Source organism: Staurois parvus, unplaced genomic scaffold, assembly GCF_062004578.1.
Source record: "Staurois parvus isolate SC_StPar_1 unplaced genomic scaffold, SC_StPar_1.0 ptg000014l, whole genome shotgun sequence".
Taxonomy (NCBI): domain Eukaryota; kingdom Metazoa; phylum Chordata; class Amphibia; order Anura; family Ranidae; genus Staurois; species Staurois parvus.
The window spans coordinates 2,302,710-2,322,536 of record NW_028317810.1 but is presented as its reverse complement, the minus strand read 5'-3'; the positions used below and the strand labels follow the sequence as shown (position 1 = coordinate 2,322,536).

The 19,827-nt window shown below is 41.1% G+C and overlaps 1 protein-coding gene across 1 annotated transcript in view; it reads right to left on the bottom strand.

Annotated features, from left to right (window-relative positions):
* Window positions 1-19,827, bottom strand: part of BRAP (BRCA1 associated protein) — an 86,822-nt gene that overhangs the window by 16,311 nt on the left and 50,684 nt on the right. The window contains exons 10-11 of the mRNA XM_089676780.1: window positions 5,694-5,783; window positions 1,447-1,550 (exon numbers count right to left, since the gene is read on the bottom strand). Of these exons, the coding sequence (XP_089532906.1) occupies window positions 1,447-1,550; window positions 5,694-5,783 (194 nt within the window). The remainder of the gene's footprint in view (window positions 1-1,446; window positions 1,551-5,693; window positions 5,784-19,827) is intronic.

Genomic DNA, 19,827 nt, shown 5'->3' with positions numbered 1-19,827 from the left:
TTAAATGCATGGGAACAAGCTCACAAGGTCAATCTCCACTGCTACAGTTTGCTGCAGTGGTATGAACTACAAAAAAAAAATATGTACCATAATATTCAATGCCACAGTTTCTATGTCATGCCCTGGGTTCCGGTTTAGCAGTCTACTAAATTTTCCTTCCATTTTTCAGACAATATTTACTCATTGTTTGGGGCAAACATGCATTCAAGAAGCAAAATAAATGCAAGTCCGAATTTTTTTTTTTTGATGTGCAGTATGCCATTATAGAGCAGACATAGAAGGGGAGGAAAATGGTCCAGCCCTCAGCTTTTGGAAAAAAAAAATAAAAATTTTGGACATCCGTACACCCTGCATTTTGGGGTACCAGGATGTTGATGTGTCCGGCCTATGGACATTAAAAAAATAATTATTAACGTGGTATTAAACCAAAATGTAAAAATGTAATATAGTGCAGCTTACCAATCTTTACATGTGGTGGCTGCACAAATTTTCTTGTTTTATGCTTCTTTTCCCCCTTTGTTTTCCCTTGGCAATCTGGCCAGTAACGCACCCCTTGTATTACAGCACCCCATTCTGGATGAAGGAACACAAGTGCAAAGTAGACAGAAGCATTGTCAGTCTAGGGAAGGGAGGTGTTAGATGTACTAGCAGATTTATATACAACAAACTGAAGACGAACTGCAGCTCACACTGTAGTTACACAAGCAGTTACAACAATTGTTTCTTATGGGACAATGGGTTTCACATAAACAAATAAAAGGGGATCATTGTAAGCACTTGTCAGTGGTAAATAGCATGTCTCAGCACTCTTAACTGATACATTCGCAGGATAGCATGTTCTGTTGACAAACAGACTTACTGGACATATCACCAGATAAAAATAAAAGAAAAAAGCCTAAAAAAAGAAAACTAATGCAGTAACCACGTTTAAGAATTGGTAAACTGCAATATAATAAAATGTATGCTTCTGGGTTCAATACCACATTAACAGGCAGCTTTAAAATAAGCCATCCCTGACCTCTCTAGCTGCTTTTAATGCAAAGTTATTCATTCACAAACATCCTAAATGATCAAAGCAAATTTTCTGAAGTTGGGTTTAGGTTAAGCTTAAAAGCCTCTTTTGTTTATTCACATTAGAGGACAGGCAACCTGTCAAGATTATGTACTCTACAGAAAAATGTTTATATTTCAATGCCCATGTCGTGAATTTAGAAAAATGTAATTTCTCCACAACACATATACAGCGCTTGATGAGAGCTATAGCTATTCAACTAAGTTTAATCTTTTGTTTTTTTTATTTTTTAATGGAATTCTCCAAGGTGCCTCAAGATGTCGAAATGTTTCTAGTGCACAAAGATTGGGCAGGTTTGAAAACTTTCCTAATCACTACCGTTAAGCCATGAATAATGTAGGGACTGCCTAAAAATGTTAAAGATTCTTACTCACTTTCTTTCCACAACTTGTTTCTCCTTGAGAAGATCATTTAGCCTGTGCTCCAGGCTGTCACACTTATCTATTGTCTCCTTGAACTTCGCTTTCATGTTGTTAATCTGAGAAAACAAAAACCAAGTCATTAAACACAAATATTATCCCTGTGCCAAGTGCCATCAGTAAGGGCTGATGACAGGAACTGTGGTCTTATCATTGAGGCTAAAAGCTTTAAAGCTACAAACTTTGTAACCGGTTTCATTTACATAATATAATTTTATGAATAGCAAAGTACAAAATCATGTTTCAAGTATCTGTAGTAACAGTATGTAAATGCATCATTTTGAATATGTTGTGGAATTATTTCTGCTGCTTTTGACTTGGCAACAAACGGTAATCCTTAGAAAATGGTACATACAAACACTCATTTATCTTTTGTGAGCAAATTTTGCCAAAAGTGTGTTTTAGCCCTGAACATCTTGTTGATCTTTGCAGGGGTTCATCTTCCTTTCGCAATCAATTTTTATTCTGTAGCTATGCTATACTGTATATATTCTTTTTCTGCTGTGCTTTTCAAGAGCCCAACCTCTACCTAAAAATCTGGACAGTTTTTACTGGTGAAAATCACCAAAGAGCCTCCTTAAAACAAAATAGGTACCTGCGTTTATCACATCCATCGAAATCCAGAAAATTAAAGTTTATTTAGGTTTTATTCTTATTGGAGGACAGCAGTTTGAACTATGCAAATCATTCTTTTATGCCTCAGGGCCAACTATATATATATATATCTTCTGGTTTGCAGCAGATATACAACCCCAATTACAAACAAGTTGGGATGCTGTGTAATACCTAGACAAAAACAGATTGCAATGATCTGCAAATCTCATAATCCCATATTTTACTGCCCTTTATTTAAGGAAGGAAGGCAGCAAATGTTGTACATGCTGGTTACAGTGCATTTCTCTCTGAAATTCTGAGGAAGATGTCATTCCAGACATTGTTCAGAAGAACAGCATACCTTGATTAAAAAGTTGATTGGAGAGGGGAAAACATAAAGAAGTGCAGAAAATGATAGGCTGCTCAGCTAAAATGATCACAAATGCTTTAAAATGGCAACCAAAACCTGAAAGACGTGGAAGAAAGCGAAAAAACTACCATTCAAATGGATAGAAGAATAGCCAAAATGGCAAGGACTCAGCCAACAATCAGCTCCAGGAAGATCAAAGAAGGTCTAAAGTTACCTGTGAGTACTGTTACAATTAGAAGACGCCTATGTGAAGCCAAGCTATCTGCAAGAAGCCCCCGCAAAGTCCCACTGTTGAAAAAAGACATGTGCTAAAGAGGTTACAATTTGCCAAAGAGCACATTGACTGGCCTAAAGAGAAATGGCGTTACATTTTGTGGACTGATGAAAGTAAGATTGTTCTTTTTGGGTCTAGTGGCCGGAGACAATTTGTCAGACGACCCCCAAACACTGAATTCAAGCCACAGTACACTGTTAAGACAGTGAAGCATGGTTGCGCAAGCATCCATGATATGGGGATGTTTCTCATACTACGGTGTTGGGCCTATTTATCGCATACCAGGGATCATGGATCAGTTTGAATACATCAGAATACTTGAAGAGGTCATGCTGCCTTATGCTGAAGAGGAAATGCCCTTGAAATGGGTGTTCCAACAAGACAATGACCCCAAACATACCAGTAAACGTGCAACATCTTGGTTCCAGACCAACAAGATTGACGTTATGGAGTTGCCAGCCCAATCCCCGGATCTTAATCCAATAGAAAACTTGTGGGGTGACATCAAAAATGCAGTTTCTGAGGCAAAACCAAGGAATAGAGAAGAACTATGGAATGTAGTCCAATCATCCTGGGCTGGAATACCTGTTCACAGGTACCAGAAGTTAGTTGACTCCATGCAACACAGATGTACAGCAGTTCTCAGAAACAGTGCTTATACAACTAAATATTAACTAAGTGATTCAAAGGAAAGCAAAATCTTCAAACATTTTTCAGTTTATATAGTGAATGTTTGAGTTTGTAAAGAAGAATACAAACACTGCTATTTTTCTAATATTGACTTTTCTTCAATTTTTGTTAGAGGAACAACACAAATTTGATATATTTTTCTTCATGTTTTGATTTGGAATAGAATGTGTAGTGTTCCCAATGCATTTGGGAACACTAAAAAAAGCCATTCGAAGGATTTTGAGCTTTATTCACTTTTTTCAACACACTGCTATTATTTTGAACACAACTGTATATCCAGATTTTAGAGCAGCATATGCTCAGGCAAGAATGGGACAACATTCCTCGCCGAAAACTCCAACTGGTCTCATCAGTTCCTACATATTTACAGAGTGTTTTTAAAGAAGAGGGGATGATACATTGTTGTAAACGTGGCCCTGTCCCAACATTATTATGAAATTGTTTGACAATTTTAAACACAGTTTTTCACAGATTAGTGAACCTCTGCCTATCTTTACGTTTCAGACAGACAATCTGGCTTCTCTAAGATGCCCTTTTAGACCAAATTACGTTACTGACTTGTTGCCAATTAACTTAGTTGCTAAATGTTCTTCCAGCTCTTCCTTGTTAGTACCACTTACTTTACCAGCATTTGTTGCCTTGTCCCAACTTTTTGGAGACATGTTGCTGTAATCAATTTCAAAATTACCTTAATTTTTTTCTTAAAATGGTACATTTTCTCAGTTTAAATATCTGATGAGTTTGCCATTTTCTATTGTGAATAAAATATGGGTTTGTGAGATTTGAAAAATCATTGCATTTTGTTTTTATGTAGATTTTACACACTTTTTTGGAATTGGGGTTGTACGTAGCTTAACACTACAGAGCATTTACTCCAAAACTGCAACCTATTTCAGCATTGTTGGCCATCAGCTGTGCTATGTATGTGTGCTTCTATGGAGTAGGACTTGGAGAACAACGCAGTAATCCTACGGGTTATGGCAAGATGGGCTGTAAACCAGCAGTTCTAGAATACAACTTGGGAATCAAAGTGGTTCTAAAAGCCTTAAGGTTATTTACCTTAATGCATTCTACTCATTAAGGTAAACAACCTTCTGTTGCAAAGTACCACCCCAGCCCCCCTCATACATAACCAATCTTGATCCAGCATTGTTCACGAGAGTACCAGGACGACTGATAGCAGTGGGAGATCAATCAAATTCTATGACAAGAGAGCAGAGGCATGGGCAAACTCCACTATCTGTGTTAATAGACACAGACAGCAAGGTTCTGAAACAAGCCCACATGTGTGACACCATAGGGAGCAGCTTACTATGGTGGCATACAGAAAAGAGAGCGACGGTGGGGGACCTTAGAAGAGGAGGATTGGAGATGCTCTGTGCAAAACCATTGCAAAGAGCAGGCAAGTATAACATGTACAAACATATTTAAAATTTAAGAACATAGGAAGCTTTAATATCACTTTAAGAAATTATAATCATACACGTTAAGATAAAGTGGCCCGTAAACCAGCATTTATAGAAGAGAAAAAAAAAAAAAAAGAAGGGGCTTGGAGACTGAGAAAGTACAATCAGACAGGTGATAATAAGGCAGGCAGTCAAACAACTGTTCTAAAATTGGGTTTGGGGATGCCGTGTAAACCAGAGGATCTGGATGCACAGTTGTCCCAGGAGCCAGAAACAAAAACATGGTTTGCATGGCTCTGCCCACTATTCTTTTTTGGGATGATTTGTTTTGGAAGACAGACATTAACATACCATCTATTAGTAAAAGTCTCTACAATCTTAACAATGGTTTATCAGATTTCTTTTGCGTTCCTCTTTGCTCACCTCAATATAACCTGGTGAGGTCTGGTTATACTGTCTCGACAGAATTTAGTGAAATTCTTGTCTGTTATGCATTTCAAATACCAGTTACCTTATGAAAACAGCACAAACTATAAGGCATTTCAATTGATTAATCTGACAAAGCAGTCATTGTATTTTGCTCTCACTATGGCTTTGTAGCAGAGAATACAGACCAGCAGATTAGTGAAAAACTGGTATCTCCTACAGCACTGAACCATGCTTTGAATACAAAGCATATAGTCATGTTTGCTCCTTGAGCTCCTGCATGTTGTTAAACAGGACCTAGGGTGTGTGCCGAGGTGGGAAATTGTGTATGCTGCAAACAGGCAGGAATGTCCCTTTTAAATCAAGGCAGAATAGGAATAATGGCACAGGTAAGTACTGTAGTGTAAACTCCAAAGAAATATTTTTCTTGGTCGTCACTCACCTCATCTGCTGTATCTTTCTCCAAACGCACAATCTTGTTTTCCCAGTAGATGCGCTGAGATTCCAGCTGGCTAGTAAGCAGATATGAATACTGTAACAAGAAAAGCAGAAAGCTGTAAGATGAAGTGAAATAGTCACATAACATTATATCTAACCTCTCACTGATTAACACCTACAGAATGTTATTGTGCAAAGCACTAGAACCAATATCACTTAAAAAAAAAAAAAAAACTCCATTACTACTGGATTTTTTTCTACATATTTACTGGTTAAATCCATTTTTTTTGGAGTACATTTCGGGACACAGAGCAGGCTATTCATGACTGTGGGTTATATGCCACCTATAGGTGAATGGACACTGGCCGACCAATCAGAGAGGAGGTCCTCCCCTATATAACCCCCTCCTACACAGGAAGTACTTTTTTTGTAGCAAGCAATGAAATTCCAAAAAGAGGGGTGGGACCTCATGCGTCCCGTGATGTACTCAAAGAAATGGATTTTACAGGTTGGCAAGTAGAAAAAAATCCAGTGTTCCTTAACGTACATCACAGGACACAGAGCAGGCTATTCACGACTATGTGAGATGTCCCAAAGCACTAAAGACATTTGAGTGGAGGGTGACACTATGATAGCCACCGTCAATCCCTCAGGACCTACTCAGCCATCCATAAATCACTGCAGCCAAAGGCAGAATCTTCTGTGCCTCTGACATCCACCTGGTAGAACCCTTTTTATGAGTGTGTGAACCGAAGACCATGTAGAGGCCTTGCAAACCTGAGCCACTGACGCCTGATAGTGAATTGCCCAAGATGCCCCCACACTCCTGATAAAGTGTGCCCTCACCCGAAAGGATGGGACCTTACCATTCAAACCATAGGCTTGAATGATCAACTGGCAGATCCAATGTGAAATAGTCACCTTGGGATGTCGCCTGCCCTTTCCTATGCCTCTCTGGTAGCACAAACAGAGCATCTGACCTCCTGACCTGTGCTGTCACCTTCAAGAAGACCCTTAAAGACAGTACCACAATCAAGGTATGCAGAGGTCTTTCTCTTGCTGACTGAGGCCTAGGAAAGAATGAAGGCAGACAGATATGCTGATTGAGATGAAAACTAGAAACCACCTTTGGTAAAAAAGTCGGTTTGACGTCGCAACACCACTTTATCATGATGCAAAACCAGAAATCATTCTCTGCAAGACAGAGCTGCCAGCTCTGACACCCTTCTTGAAGAAGTGATTATCACTAGAAACAAAACATTACGAGTCAACAGGACTAGTGGAATCTCTCTAATGGGCTCAAATGGTGTTTTTTGCAATACCCACAAAACCAAGTTCAGGTCTCAAGGACACACAGGCAACCTGACAGGAGGAGCAATACATATTACTCCTTGTAAAAAAAAAAAAAAAAAGTGCGAACCAAAAGAGTGACACGCAATGAGCCTCTGGGGAAAAAAAAAAAAAAAAACAACAACAACAGCTAATGTTGAAACCTGGCCCTTAAATGATACCAATGGCCAACTTCTTCTCCAACCCTGTTTGAAGAAATGAAAGAATCCTACCAATCACATTTCTTCGTGGGTACCATTTTCAGACCTCACACCAGGAAATGTAACCCTTCCAAGTTCTGTAATAAATGTTCCTAGATACTAACTTTCTAGCACCCAACATGATGGGGATGACAGAATCCAGTACAGGATCTGGGTTTCAATGGACATGCCGTCAAATTTAGCAACTGTAAAGCTGGGTGCAATATAGGACCTTGAGACAGCAAGTCTGGCCGACATGGAAGGGACCACGGCCCGTCTATTGCCATCTTCACTATGTCGGTGTACCAAGCCCTCCTGGGCCAGGCCAGAGCAATCAGTATCACGGGAACAGACTCCTCCGGAATCCTGCGTAAAAGACATGTCAGCAGCTGAATCGGAGGAATGGGATAAAATAGTGAAAACTGGTTCCAAGAAATCACTAAGGCATCTACCCCTGCCATGCGAGGGTCCCTTATACTAGACGCAAAAAGACGGACCTTGTTGATGAACCTGCATGCCAATAGACCTATGTCCGGGCAACCTAATTGCTGGCCGATTCCCTTGAAAACCTTTGGGATGCAAAACCCATTCCTGTGGAATCAACCGCTGGAGAATGAGATAAATCTACCTGCCAATTTTCCACCCCAGAATGAACACCACTGGCAAATGTGGAACATATCTCTCTGCCCAGATCAGAATGTAATTCACCTCCTCCTGAGCCCCTTGACTCCTGGTACCGCCCTGGAGGTTGATGTATGCCACTATGGTAGCATTGTTGGACTGAATCCTTTCAGCCCATCCCTGAAGCCTGGATGTCCAATACCTCAGAGCCAGCTTCACTGCCTGAAGTTCCAGGATATTGATCAGTAAAACCCTTTCCCATGGAAGCCACGCTCCCTGAACTGTGGCCTCCTGGAGGACAGCCCCCAACCTGAGAGGCTGGCATCTGTGGTTATCAATTTCCACACCACTGGCTGAAAGGATCTCTCTCTCTCTCCAAATTGTCATCAACCAGGAAATTCAGGCTTCACAGTACCTCTGGAGACAGACATTCAGTAATCCAGGGCTGGAACCTTCTTGTTCCAAACAGCCATAAAGTTCCATTGCAGTGGTCTGGAGTGGAATTGGGCACAGGGAATAGCCTCGAACGAGGACACCATCTTACCCAGCAACCTCAGACAGAGGTGAATTGAAGGATACCTCTTTGCTTTTAAGCTGAAAACCTTGTTTCTCATGGTGCAGTTTCCCTGGAGGCAGAAATACCTTTACCTGAACCATTCCCAAATATTCCATGCTCTGTACTGGCTCTAGGGCCGACTACTTGAAGTTAAGCACGCAGCCCAGCTGTTCCAGGATCTGCATCGTAAGGAGCACCATCTTGCTTTAGGCCTGGCACCGACCAACCTCTGAGCAACAGTTTGTTTAGATAACTTGTGACCGACACACACACACCCGTTCGTCTGCTGGAACCTCCATGATCACCCCGAGACATGTGGCGATCGAGTGCCTGTAATAAAGCTGTTCTCTTCTCTGGATTCATCAGTACATTTGATTTTAGAAACTGGGGAGTGGGAAAGGCCCAAAATTCTAGTCTGTACCCCAGAGAAATCGTGGAAATGACCCACTTGTCTTGGATTAGAGCCCTCCAGGCAGAAATAAAATCCAAAAGCCTTCCCCCCACCCTGGATGAGTGGGGGTGCCCCTTCACAAGTAGGCAGACTTTGGATCTGCCTTGGATGACTTTTGCACTCAGGGCCTCCTTGGGTTTTGATTCTAGGTTCTACCTCTGGAGACTGGGACCTGTGTGCGGCAAAACGACAGCCTGGTAGATGAGGGGCCAGCAACTCAAAAAAAAAAAAAAAAGGGCGCTTGTACAGTCAGGTTCATAAATATTGGGACATCAACACAATTCTAACATTTTTGGCTCTATACACCACCACAATGGATTTGAAATGAAACGAACAAGATGTGCTTTAACTGCAGACTGTCAGCTTTAATTTGAGGGTATTTATATCCAAATCAGGTGAACGGTGTAGGAATTACAACAGTTTGCATATGTGCCTCCCACTTGTTAAGGGACCAAAAGTAATGGGACAATTGGCTTCTCAGCTCTTCCATGGCCAGGTGTGTGTTATTCCCTCATTATCCTAACTACAATGAGCAGATAAAAGGTCCAGAGTTCATTTCAAGTGTGCTATTTGCATTTGGAATCTGTTGCTGTCAACTCTCAAGATGAGATCCAAAGAGCTGTCACTATCAGTGAAGCAAGCCATCATTAGAATGAAAAAACAAAACAAACCCATCAGAGAGATAGCAAAAACGATAGGCGTGGCCAAAACAACTGTTTGGAACATTCTTAAAAAGAAGGAATGCACCGGTGAGCTCAGCAACACCAAAAGACCCGGAAGACCACGGAAAACAACTGTGGTGGATGACCGAAGAATTCTTTCCCTGGTGAAGAAAACACCCTTCACAACAGTTAGCCAAATCAAGAACACTCTCCAGGAGGTAGGTGTATGTGTGTCAAAGTCAACAATCAAGAGAAGACTTCACCAGAGTGAATACAGAGGGTTCACCACAAGATGTAAACCATTGATGAGCCTCAAAAACAGGAAGGCCAGATTAGAGTTTGCCAAACGACATCTAAAAAAGCCTTCACAGTTCTGGAACAACATCCTATGGGCAGATGAGACCAAGATCAACTTGTACCCGAGTGATGGGAAGAGAAGAGTATGGAGAAGGAAAGGAACTGCTCATGATCCTAAGCATACCACCTCATCAGTGAAGCATGGTGGTGGTAGTGTCATGGCGTGGGCATGTATGGCTGCCAATGGAACTGGTTCTCTTGTATTTATTGATTTTGTGACTGCTGACAAAAGCAGCAGGATGAATTCTGAAGTGTTTCGGGCAATATTATCTGCTCATATTCAGCCAAATGCTTCAGAACTCATTGGACGCCGCTTCACAGTGCAGATGGACAATGACCCAAAGCATACTGCAAAAGCAACCAAAGAGTTTTTTAAGGGAAAGAAGTGGAATGTTACGCAATGGCCAAGTCAATCACCTAACCTGAATCCGATTGAGCATGCATTTCACTTGCTGAAGACAAAACTGCAGGGAAAATGCCCCAAGAACAAGCAGGAACTGAAGACAGTTGCAGTAGAGGCCTGGCAGAGCATCACCAGGGATGAAACCCAGCGTCTGGTGATGTCTATGCGTTCCAGCCTTCAGGCTGTAATTGACTGCAAAAGGATTTGCAACCAAGTATTAAAAAGTGAAAGTTTGATTTATGATTATTCTGTCCCATTACTTTTGGTCCCTTAACAAGTGGGAGGCACATATGCAAACTGTTGTAAATCTTACACCGTTCACCTGATTTGGATGTAAATACCCTCAAATTAAAGCTGAAAGTCTGCAGTTAAAGCACATCTTGTTAGTTTCATTTCAAATCCATTGTGGTGGTGTATAGAGCCAAAAATGTTAGAATTGTGTTGATGTCCCAATATTTATGGACCTGACTGTATATCTTTTTAAAAGGGTAGAAGAGAACTCTTTTCCGCTGAAATATTTTGGATACATTTGTCGAAAACTTCCCCAAACAGCCGCTCTTCATGAAAGGCAAAACCTGCCAATTTTTTGCATGGCAGTTCTGCCGACCAACTTTTCAGTCACAAAACCCTGTGCATGTGTATGAATAAGAGGGCCAAGCGAGAAATTTGCAGAATTTAATGCTTAGGAGTATCAACCGCAAAACAAAGCACATGGAACATCCTCCAAATCCTCAGCCCAGTATCCCCCCTGTACCGATGGTCTTCCAAGCAGTCGTTTCACATGGTCAGAAAGACTCAGGCAAATGCGAATAGCTGCCGCTGTTGGCTGTGCGGCAGAACCTGCCAGGAAGGAGGCATTAAGGAGACTCCAGTTTCTTATCTGCTGGATCCTTGAAGACCTGGACATTATCCACAGGACACGTTAAACTTATTCAGGGATTAAACTGCTGCATCCACTACAGAAATACCCCATTTCTTAACAAACTTCTCTTCCATGGGGTACAAAGAAGAAAACCTCTTTGGTGGAACAAAAACCCTGTCTGGGTGATCCCAGTTAGCATAATTTCGTACATACAAAACTCTTCAAAAAGCCCAGAGAAGTCCATCAAAGGTAGCCTGAATCCAGATCATACCAGATCAGTGAGGTCCTGGACTAATACCCACTGAGATTGGGAGGCAGCGACCGCCTGCTTCTCCGTAGGCTGTGACCCCTTATTCAAAGGCTCTACTGCTTGAGCTTTCTGCAGTTCTTCCTCAGGTTTCATCCATTCCTGCTACAGGATTGGTGGTTCTAGTGATGGGCATCTCTCTGGCTTCTTAGTCCCCTGAGAATCCGATGCAATCATCCTGCAATCTTATCCTCTAAACCCGCTAAGGCTGAAGATCATCATTGGTTACGTATTCCAAGACAGATGCCCCAGTAGTAGCCACAATACCAGATAAACACAGTGGCTCAGATTGCCCAGTCGCTTATGACCTCTCAGGAGAGGATATTACAGCAGATATTCAGCTAGGTTCTTCGAGACCTGGCAGCGGCACATTAGTGCCCTTTCTTGCTGTGCCTTCTCCAGTCTACTTCACATTACTTCAGATAGTGTAAAAACCTGTGCACCTCCAATAGTAAATACAGACCACAGGATACACCTATCCAAGTAGTGTGCCTAAGAAAACACTCAATGCAAATTGCTCACATTGCAGTCCACCAAAAGGTGGCTCCTGACTGACTGGCCAATGTTCCTCCCCCCTTGGTAGTACTCATGTGACCCCACTGAATAGCCTGCTCTGTGTCCTGGCCACAGGAATCCCTCATCGGCAGCATTGCACGTGTGCCCAAGCCTCCTGATGAAAAAACATGGCGGACTTCCGCTTCCGGCTGCTACTGCACGATTCCTCGTGGGTGTATACGCCCGCTGAATGCAAGCACAACCCACTGATGGCTGGTCTCGCTACTAGGGACCAAAAAACTCCCTCTAATGGCCCCAACAGAAACAACAGGTAAGCATTTCCCGGGCTAAAATGTTGTGAGCACTCCCCCGGTGGAAACTTTCCCAAACAAACAATACCTCTCTCCTTTTGCCTCCAAATTTGAGCTTTGTTTTTTTTTTTCCTTTTTCTTTACAGAGAGAAAAAAAAGATAGCTTACCAGTCCCGCCGCAGGTCCCCGACTTCTCCCAGGCACTAACCTGCGCCCATCACGGCAGGTATTTCTATACAGACCTTCAAGAACCCAGTCCCCATAATGTGGGGCCACTGCCTCAGACCCCTATAGCATCCCGCTGGAAAGCACCTTGGTCAGATTTAAAACTGCACAGGGTTCCATCCACATGGAGTCCAGTGCCATAAGGCTGCCTTACAGGCAAAACCCTAAGGATTCTTCTCCTTATCCAGCGAGGCTTGGGTACCATTCATTTTGGCTCACAGCTTTCCGAATGAATACGATTAAAGTCCATGATTCTCGAAGGAATCGTACCAGACCTTACCAGAAGCATAAGTTAACAGTTTCAATGACCATCCACCTTGCAGACACTGGCAAAAAAACTGAAGTACTTCCTGTGTAGGAGGGGTTATATAGGAGAGGACCTCCTTTCTGATCAGCCAGTGTCCATTCATCTATAGGTGGCATATAACCCACATAGTTATGAATAGCCTGCTCTGTGTCTTGTGATGTACGATAAAGAATTATGTATTCCTGTCCCAAAGATGCTCCTGTATGGAAAATTGCTTATAAAACACACAAGAAACACCCTTGAAAGCACCACTCAAGTGTGAATGTACACCACTGAGCTACAGTGACAGTATCTGCAGATAGCCCCCCCCCCACCCAGGCAGCTATACTCATCTAGCAACTCTCCTCACTGTGTCTTGTAAAGGGAAGCTTCATCCTAAAATGGGAAGTTCCACTTTATGTTCTCCCCCCCTCCTCCTCCTCTTTTTTTTTTTTGGGGGGGGGGGGAAAGCAGGTACTTAGTACTTGGCTGGAATTGCTTAGGAATACTATAACCATACTTCTGGTTCACTTCCTCAAATTGTTAAAGTCATTAGGTCAGTATGGCAACCAGGGAACTATATTTTTAGAACAAGAGGTCAGAAAGACAGCCAACGTGTCCATGTGTGTATGCTACATTTGCAACTGACATAGTGCGGCTTACCCTTTGGGGGCTGTATTGCAGGCTATTTTCCTTTATTTTTAATGAACGATCCTGCCAGTAACACACCTTTCTGAGCAACAATGTCAACATAGGCTGCTCTCCCAATTGGGCTAATAATCTTCCCTCCTTTATTGCTATAGCATAGGAGTGCTTTGATAACATTGCTTGAGATTGAAGTTCAGTGCACAGGAAGTAACTGCATTTTAGCAGGATCAACAGGATTTTATTCTTATGTGCAAAAAGTGCGCTTAGCCAAAAACAAAAAAAAAAAAAAACCACAAAAAAAAGTAGCCACCACATCTAAAGACTGGTATTCTGCAATATAATACATTTTATGATTTGGGGTTTAGATATGAATTCAGTGCAAAGTTACCCCTTGCATTATGAAAAAAAATATTAAATTTAATGGAATGTTCTGCTGTCAATGTTGTAAATTTCTGCTGATTTCAGTCTAGTGTGCAGTTAAACAATTGGACCATACAGTCAAGACAAGCAGACACAATTAGCTTAATTGTCCAGTGAATACCCACACACAAATAATTATTACATATAACCAATTTTCAGTTGCTTGCTCCACAAAGCCATTTCAGTCAGTTGTGTCCTTTTTGCTGCACCCCTCATCAGTCCATGTGAATCATATTGCTGAATGTTATATAGCAATATTGTTCATCTTCTAATAAGTAATTATTATTGTTATAATAATTATTACAGTAAAAATACAAACCCATACCAGAACCCAACCTCCACTTCACTGGCGTCTGAGTCAAAGTGGAGCTCTATGCCTGTTAGTGATCCAGCCACAGGCCCATCCATCTGGTCCGTCAATAAACACTCTGTCTTCAAATAAAAATCTGTCTTCAAAAATTTCTTGGCCCAGTCTTGACGTTTCAACGTATGTGTCTTGTTCAGTGGTGGCCGGGTTTCAGCCTTCTTTACCTTGGCCATATCTCTGAGCACTGAACACCTTGTACTTCTGGGCTCTCCAGGTAGGTTGTAGTTCTGGAATATGACAGCACTGGAGGATAATGGGTTCCTCATAGCTTCAAGTTAGCTTTTTCTCAAATATTTGGCAATTAATTTGCATTTTTTTTATCAACACATTTCTTGCAACCCTGTTGAATATTTGCGACAATACATTTGATGGTTCTGTCATCACGCCCCAACAGCTTAGCAATTTCAAGCGTGCTGCATCCCTCTGAAAGACCTTTTACAATTTTTGACTTTTCAGAGTCAGTTAAATCTCTTTTCGGCTCATTTTGCCTGAGGGAAAAAACCTGCCTAATAATTATGCACACCTTGATATAAGTTGTTGATCTCTTTAGGCCACACCCTCCCTCATTACACAAATACACATCACTTGATATGCTTAAATCCAGTAAGTATTCAAGTTTATACAGCATGGAGTTGGACAATATGCACAAAAGTGTTGACTTGGTCAAAAAAACTCACTTGCTTAATAATTGTGTACACAGTGTATGTAAAAGAAGCCATGACTAGATGTTTTAAGTGTATAAATGAGGTCCCAGCTGAATTAAGAAAATGCTTTTTTTTTTATAAACAGTCCAATAAAGATATTCTTTGAAGATGAAAGGCAGTATCTGCGGTCATCTTTTGGGATACCAAAGGTGCCTGCTCATAAAAGGAAATATTCAACAGATTTGTTCTCTGAGATAATACCCCTAGTGTTCAGATTTTCTCATGATTTGGGTATTTCCAGCTTAGGCATGCTATAAATTCACAAACTGCTAATTATGGTTTTTAGCATCAACTCACCAAGACAAAGGAACATTTGCAGGTAGCAAATTAGGTTCCGCTTTATAGACTTGTTACTCAAAACAGTTCTGTAGTGTCTACGTAATCTTCTTGCAAGAGAGGGGATCAGGACAGACAAACAGTTCTAAACATTCTTGAGATCTGTCCCTGAGGGTTAAAATCTTTTTTGAATATATACATTTTATTCTAACAACTTTGTTTCTCTACATAATGAAACATGTTTACCAAGTTACCCAAAAGAATCAGGCATATTTCTAATGCATAAAAAGAGGGCATGGTGTCTTGCACTATGCACATTTTGTGGTATGCACTGTGCCCCTTGTCCTGGGCTTCTTTACATCTTCAACCAGCAGTGTCATCTCTTGTCCAGAGGCTGAAACGCACAGCCACAACGTTCTTCCAGTTCTGAAAAATGGCAGTTACCATTAAACCAGAAAGGACGTCAGCAACCAGCGCCTAGAGTGCATAGCCACAACACACTTCCGGGTTACGGTCGGCGTGCATTCCATGACATATCACTCATTTTGGATACTACTTGTTACCCCAAACCTGCGGCAGCCAGCGCGAAGTATAGTGGCGCTTGGCACCAATTTCACATGTGGGTCATCCCGGCCTGATTGTGCCCCTATGCTCAGTGGTATAGTTAGTCTGGCTGAAAAAAAGACAAAAGTCCATCCAGTTCAATCATAAAAAAAAAAAAAAAAAAAAAAGTTATAAACCTACACCCACAGTTGATCCAGAGCAAAAAAACCCAGCAAAGCATGATCTAATTTGCTCCTGCAGAGAAAATAAATCCTTCCTGATCCCCCGAGAGGCAATTGGATATTCCCTGTATCAACTTTATCTATAAATGTTAGTATCCAGTTATATTCTGTGTATCTAGGAAATAATCCAGGCCTTTTATAAAGTCATCCACTGAGCTGGCCAGAACCAACTCTTGAGGGAGTCTATTCCACATTTTCACAGCTCACATTGTGAAGAAATTTTTCCGTATTTAGAGATATCTTTTTCTCCAGACGTAAAGAGTGCCCCCTTGTCCTCTGTGATGACCTCAGGGTGAAATCTATATATCTGATATATTTATACATGTTGATCATATCCCCACTTAATCTCCTCTTCTCAAGAGAGAATAAATTCAGTTCCTCTAATCTTTCCTCATATCGGAGCTCCTCCATGCCTCTTATCAGTTTGGTTGCCCTTCTCTACACTTTCTCCAGTTCCCTAATGTTCTTTTTGTGAATTGGTGCCAAAAACTAAACTGCATATTCCAGATGAGGTCTTACTAATGATTTGTACAGGGGTAAAACTATATCCCTCTCTCTCTGGAGTCTATATCTATTTTAATACAAAAGAGGATTTTGTTCGCTTTAGAAACTGCAGCTTGGCATTGTAAGCCATTATTAAGCTTGTGATTTACCAGAACTCCCAGATCCTTCTCCACCATTGATTCCCCAGTTGTACCCCCCAGTATGTATGATGCATGCATATTCTTTGCCTCCAAGTGCATAACCTTACATTTATCAACATTAAACTTCATTTGCCACATAGTTGCCAAATTAAACAGTGCATTGAGGTCAGCTTGTAAATTGAAGGCATCCTGTAAGGATGTTATTCCACTGCATAACTTGGTGTCATCTGCAAAGACTGAAATGGGATTTATAATCTCAGACCCTATATCGTTTAGAAATTAAAAAGTAAGGGTCCCAACACTGAGCCTTGGGGTACACCACTGACAACCACTGACCATTCAGATTATGAATCATTAACCACTACTCTTTGAATATGATCTTTTAGCCAGGTTTTCTATCCATTTACATATGGATTTTTCCAAGCCCGTAGACTTTACATTACACATTAGCCATGTGTGGGGAACTGTGTCAAACGCTTTTGCAAAATCCAAGTATACCACGTCCACCGCCACCCCTCTGTCCAAGGTTTTGCTCACCCCCTCATAAAAAGAAATCAGATTTGTTTGACAACTGCTGTCTTTCATGAATCCATGTTGTCTGTTGCTTAAAATATTTTTTTCCAGCAAGAACTCATCTATGTGGTCTTTTATTACACTCTCCAGTATCTTCCCAACTATAGAAGTTAAACCAACAGGTCTATAATTACTTGGTAACGATTCTGACCCATTTTTAAATATTGGCACCACATTGGCCTTACGTCAATTCAGTGGTACTGTGCCAGTCATTAAAGAGTCCCTAACAATTAGAAACAATGGCTTTGAAATGACAGAGCTCAATTCTTTAAGGGCCAGGGGTGTATGCCATCTGGTCCAGGTGCTTTATTCACCTTTATTCTGTCTAAATATTTTGGAATCATATAAATTGTGAGCCAATGTGGATCATCTGGAGTTGTGGCAATACCATGCCCATTATGGACAAGAGCTCCACCATGCTCCTTTGTATACAGAGCTGAAGGAGGTATTTAATAAAATTTGCCTTCTCTTTGTCCCCAGTCACCCACTCTAGATTATTTTGTAAAGTGCCTACATGCTTGGACCGGACCTTTTTACTATTAATATATTTGAAGAATGTTTTGGAGTTGGTCCTGCTATCTTTAGCAATCTGTAGTTCATTTTCAATTTTTGTGGCCTTTATTTCATTTTTGGATATTCTGTTATAGTCTTTGTAATGTTTAATTTATTGATATGTCATTATGCACACATATACAGTGCCTTGAAAAAGTATTCATACCCCTTGGAATTTTGTCATGTTACAACCAAAAACGTAAATGTATTTTATTGGGATTTTATGTGATAGACCAACACAAAAGTGGCACATAATTGTGAAGTGGAAGGAGAATAATAAAATGGTTTTCGGGACTTTCAACAAATCAATATCTGAAAAGTGTGGCATGCATTTGTATTCAGCCCCCCTGAGCCAAAACTTTGTAGAACCACCTTTCGCTGAAAATACAGCTGCAAGTCTTGTTGGGTAATTCTCTACCAGAGTGTGAAATGTTTGTCCATTCTTTGCAAAATAGCTTAAGCACTGTCAGATTGGATGGAGGACATCTGTGATTGGCAATTTTCAAGTCTGGTCACAGATTCTCAATTGGATTTAGATCTGGGCTTTGACAGGGCCATTCTAACACATGAATATGCTTTGATCTAAACCATTCCTATGTTTAGGGTCGTTGTCCTGCTAGAAGGTGAACCTCCGCTCCAGTCTCAAGTATTTTGCAGACTCCAACAGGTTTTCTTCTAAGATTGTGCTGTATTTGGCTCCATCCATCTTCCTATCATTTGAAGGGGTATGAACACTTTTTCAAGGCACTGTACATGTATATTTATTTATATATTTAAAGGCTTCATTTTATGGTATTAATAAAGTAAAAAAAGATTTTTAATTATATCTGATATGGATTTTCGCTAGGATGATGAATGTTGACTATTTATTCTGTGTTTGGACACACATTTTTACATATTTATTTATTGATGTATTTATTTATCCATTTGATTGCATTTGAAAGTCACCCTCCCATAGAGGGGCATGTCTCAATGTAGCCTTACTTACCATTAAAACAGAGATGCCAGGACAGTGTGAAACCCCCAAATATGTGCACTTTTTGGGAATGAAGAAACATGCTGGTATTGAGAGGGTTAAAACACTGTGCTTGGCAATGGTGCACTAGATATAGCAGACAGGTCATACACAGAAGGAGGAGGGGAAGTGTACAGGTCACATATAGTGGGAGGATGGAAATGAAGGAGTTAATATACAGAAGTGCAGGATAAGAGAGGTGAAGAGTTAATATACAAGTCACTTATACAGACAGCATGGAGATTATATGTGTAGGAGAGAAGGATGGGTAAAAGAGTTAAACTTTACTTGAATGTGCTGCCGCCGTGATCTCTAGAGTGCTCAGGAAGTAATGAATGATGGAAGGGGAGGGCACATAGAGGTAAACACTCGGTTTACATATTATCACTGTGATTGGTCTCTCTATGAGCAGTTCCAGCAGTTTGTAGGTGTTGAGCTGCTTGGACTGGCTCTGTACAGTGCCTAGGAAATGAGCTGACTCAAAGCCAGCTCAGTTCCCCAATGTTAACTTTGGAATGGTCGCCCAACGGTGCTTTATCCAGTACCGTCCAACCGGCATCCAACGTCTACTTTAGTACGTTCCGGTTTCCAGGGAGATTGGCCAGGTATGGACCTATCCAAGCTGGACCAATGTAACTGTATAAAATATCCATACCTGGAATTCTTAAGGTTTAAAGTTTAATTCAAGCTTTCAATCCTTCCCAGAGAAGATTCCTAAGAAAAAAAAAAGTTTGCTTAAATCAGCAACCAGCTCTCTAGGCTGGGGAATTGTATAAAATGTACAGCAGTTGGGGGTTGCAAAATAATTTTCACCACGTTTACTCTTTCTGCTTCAAATTTTGGTAGTTTGCATTAGGGTCCACTTCCATCCTTCCCCCTCTTCACCCCCTTCTTGACTCTCTTCTTTTCTGTGGCTACAGGCAAGGATCAGCGTAAAGACCTTGAATAAATCTGTTTTAACTGAATTATATTATCGGTGCCTGACCTCCTGGTAATTGCGGAGCATTGGAGTTAGAACCTGCTCTCATAGCCAGCATCTTACATCTCAGACTGGAGAGGACATATGGAACTTAGAACAGCACTTCACAC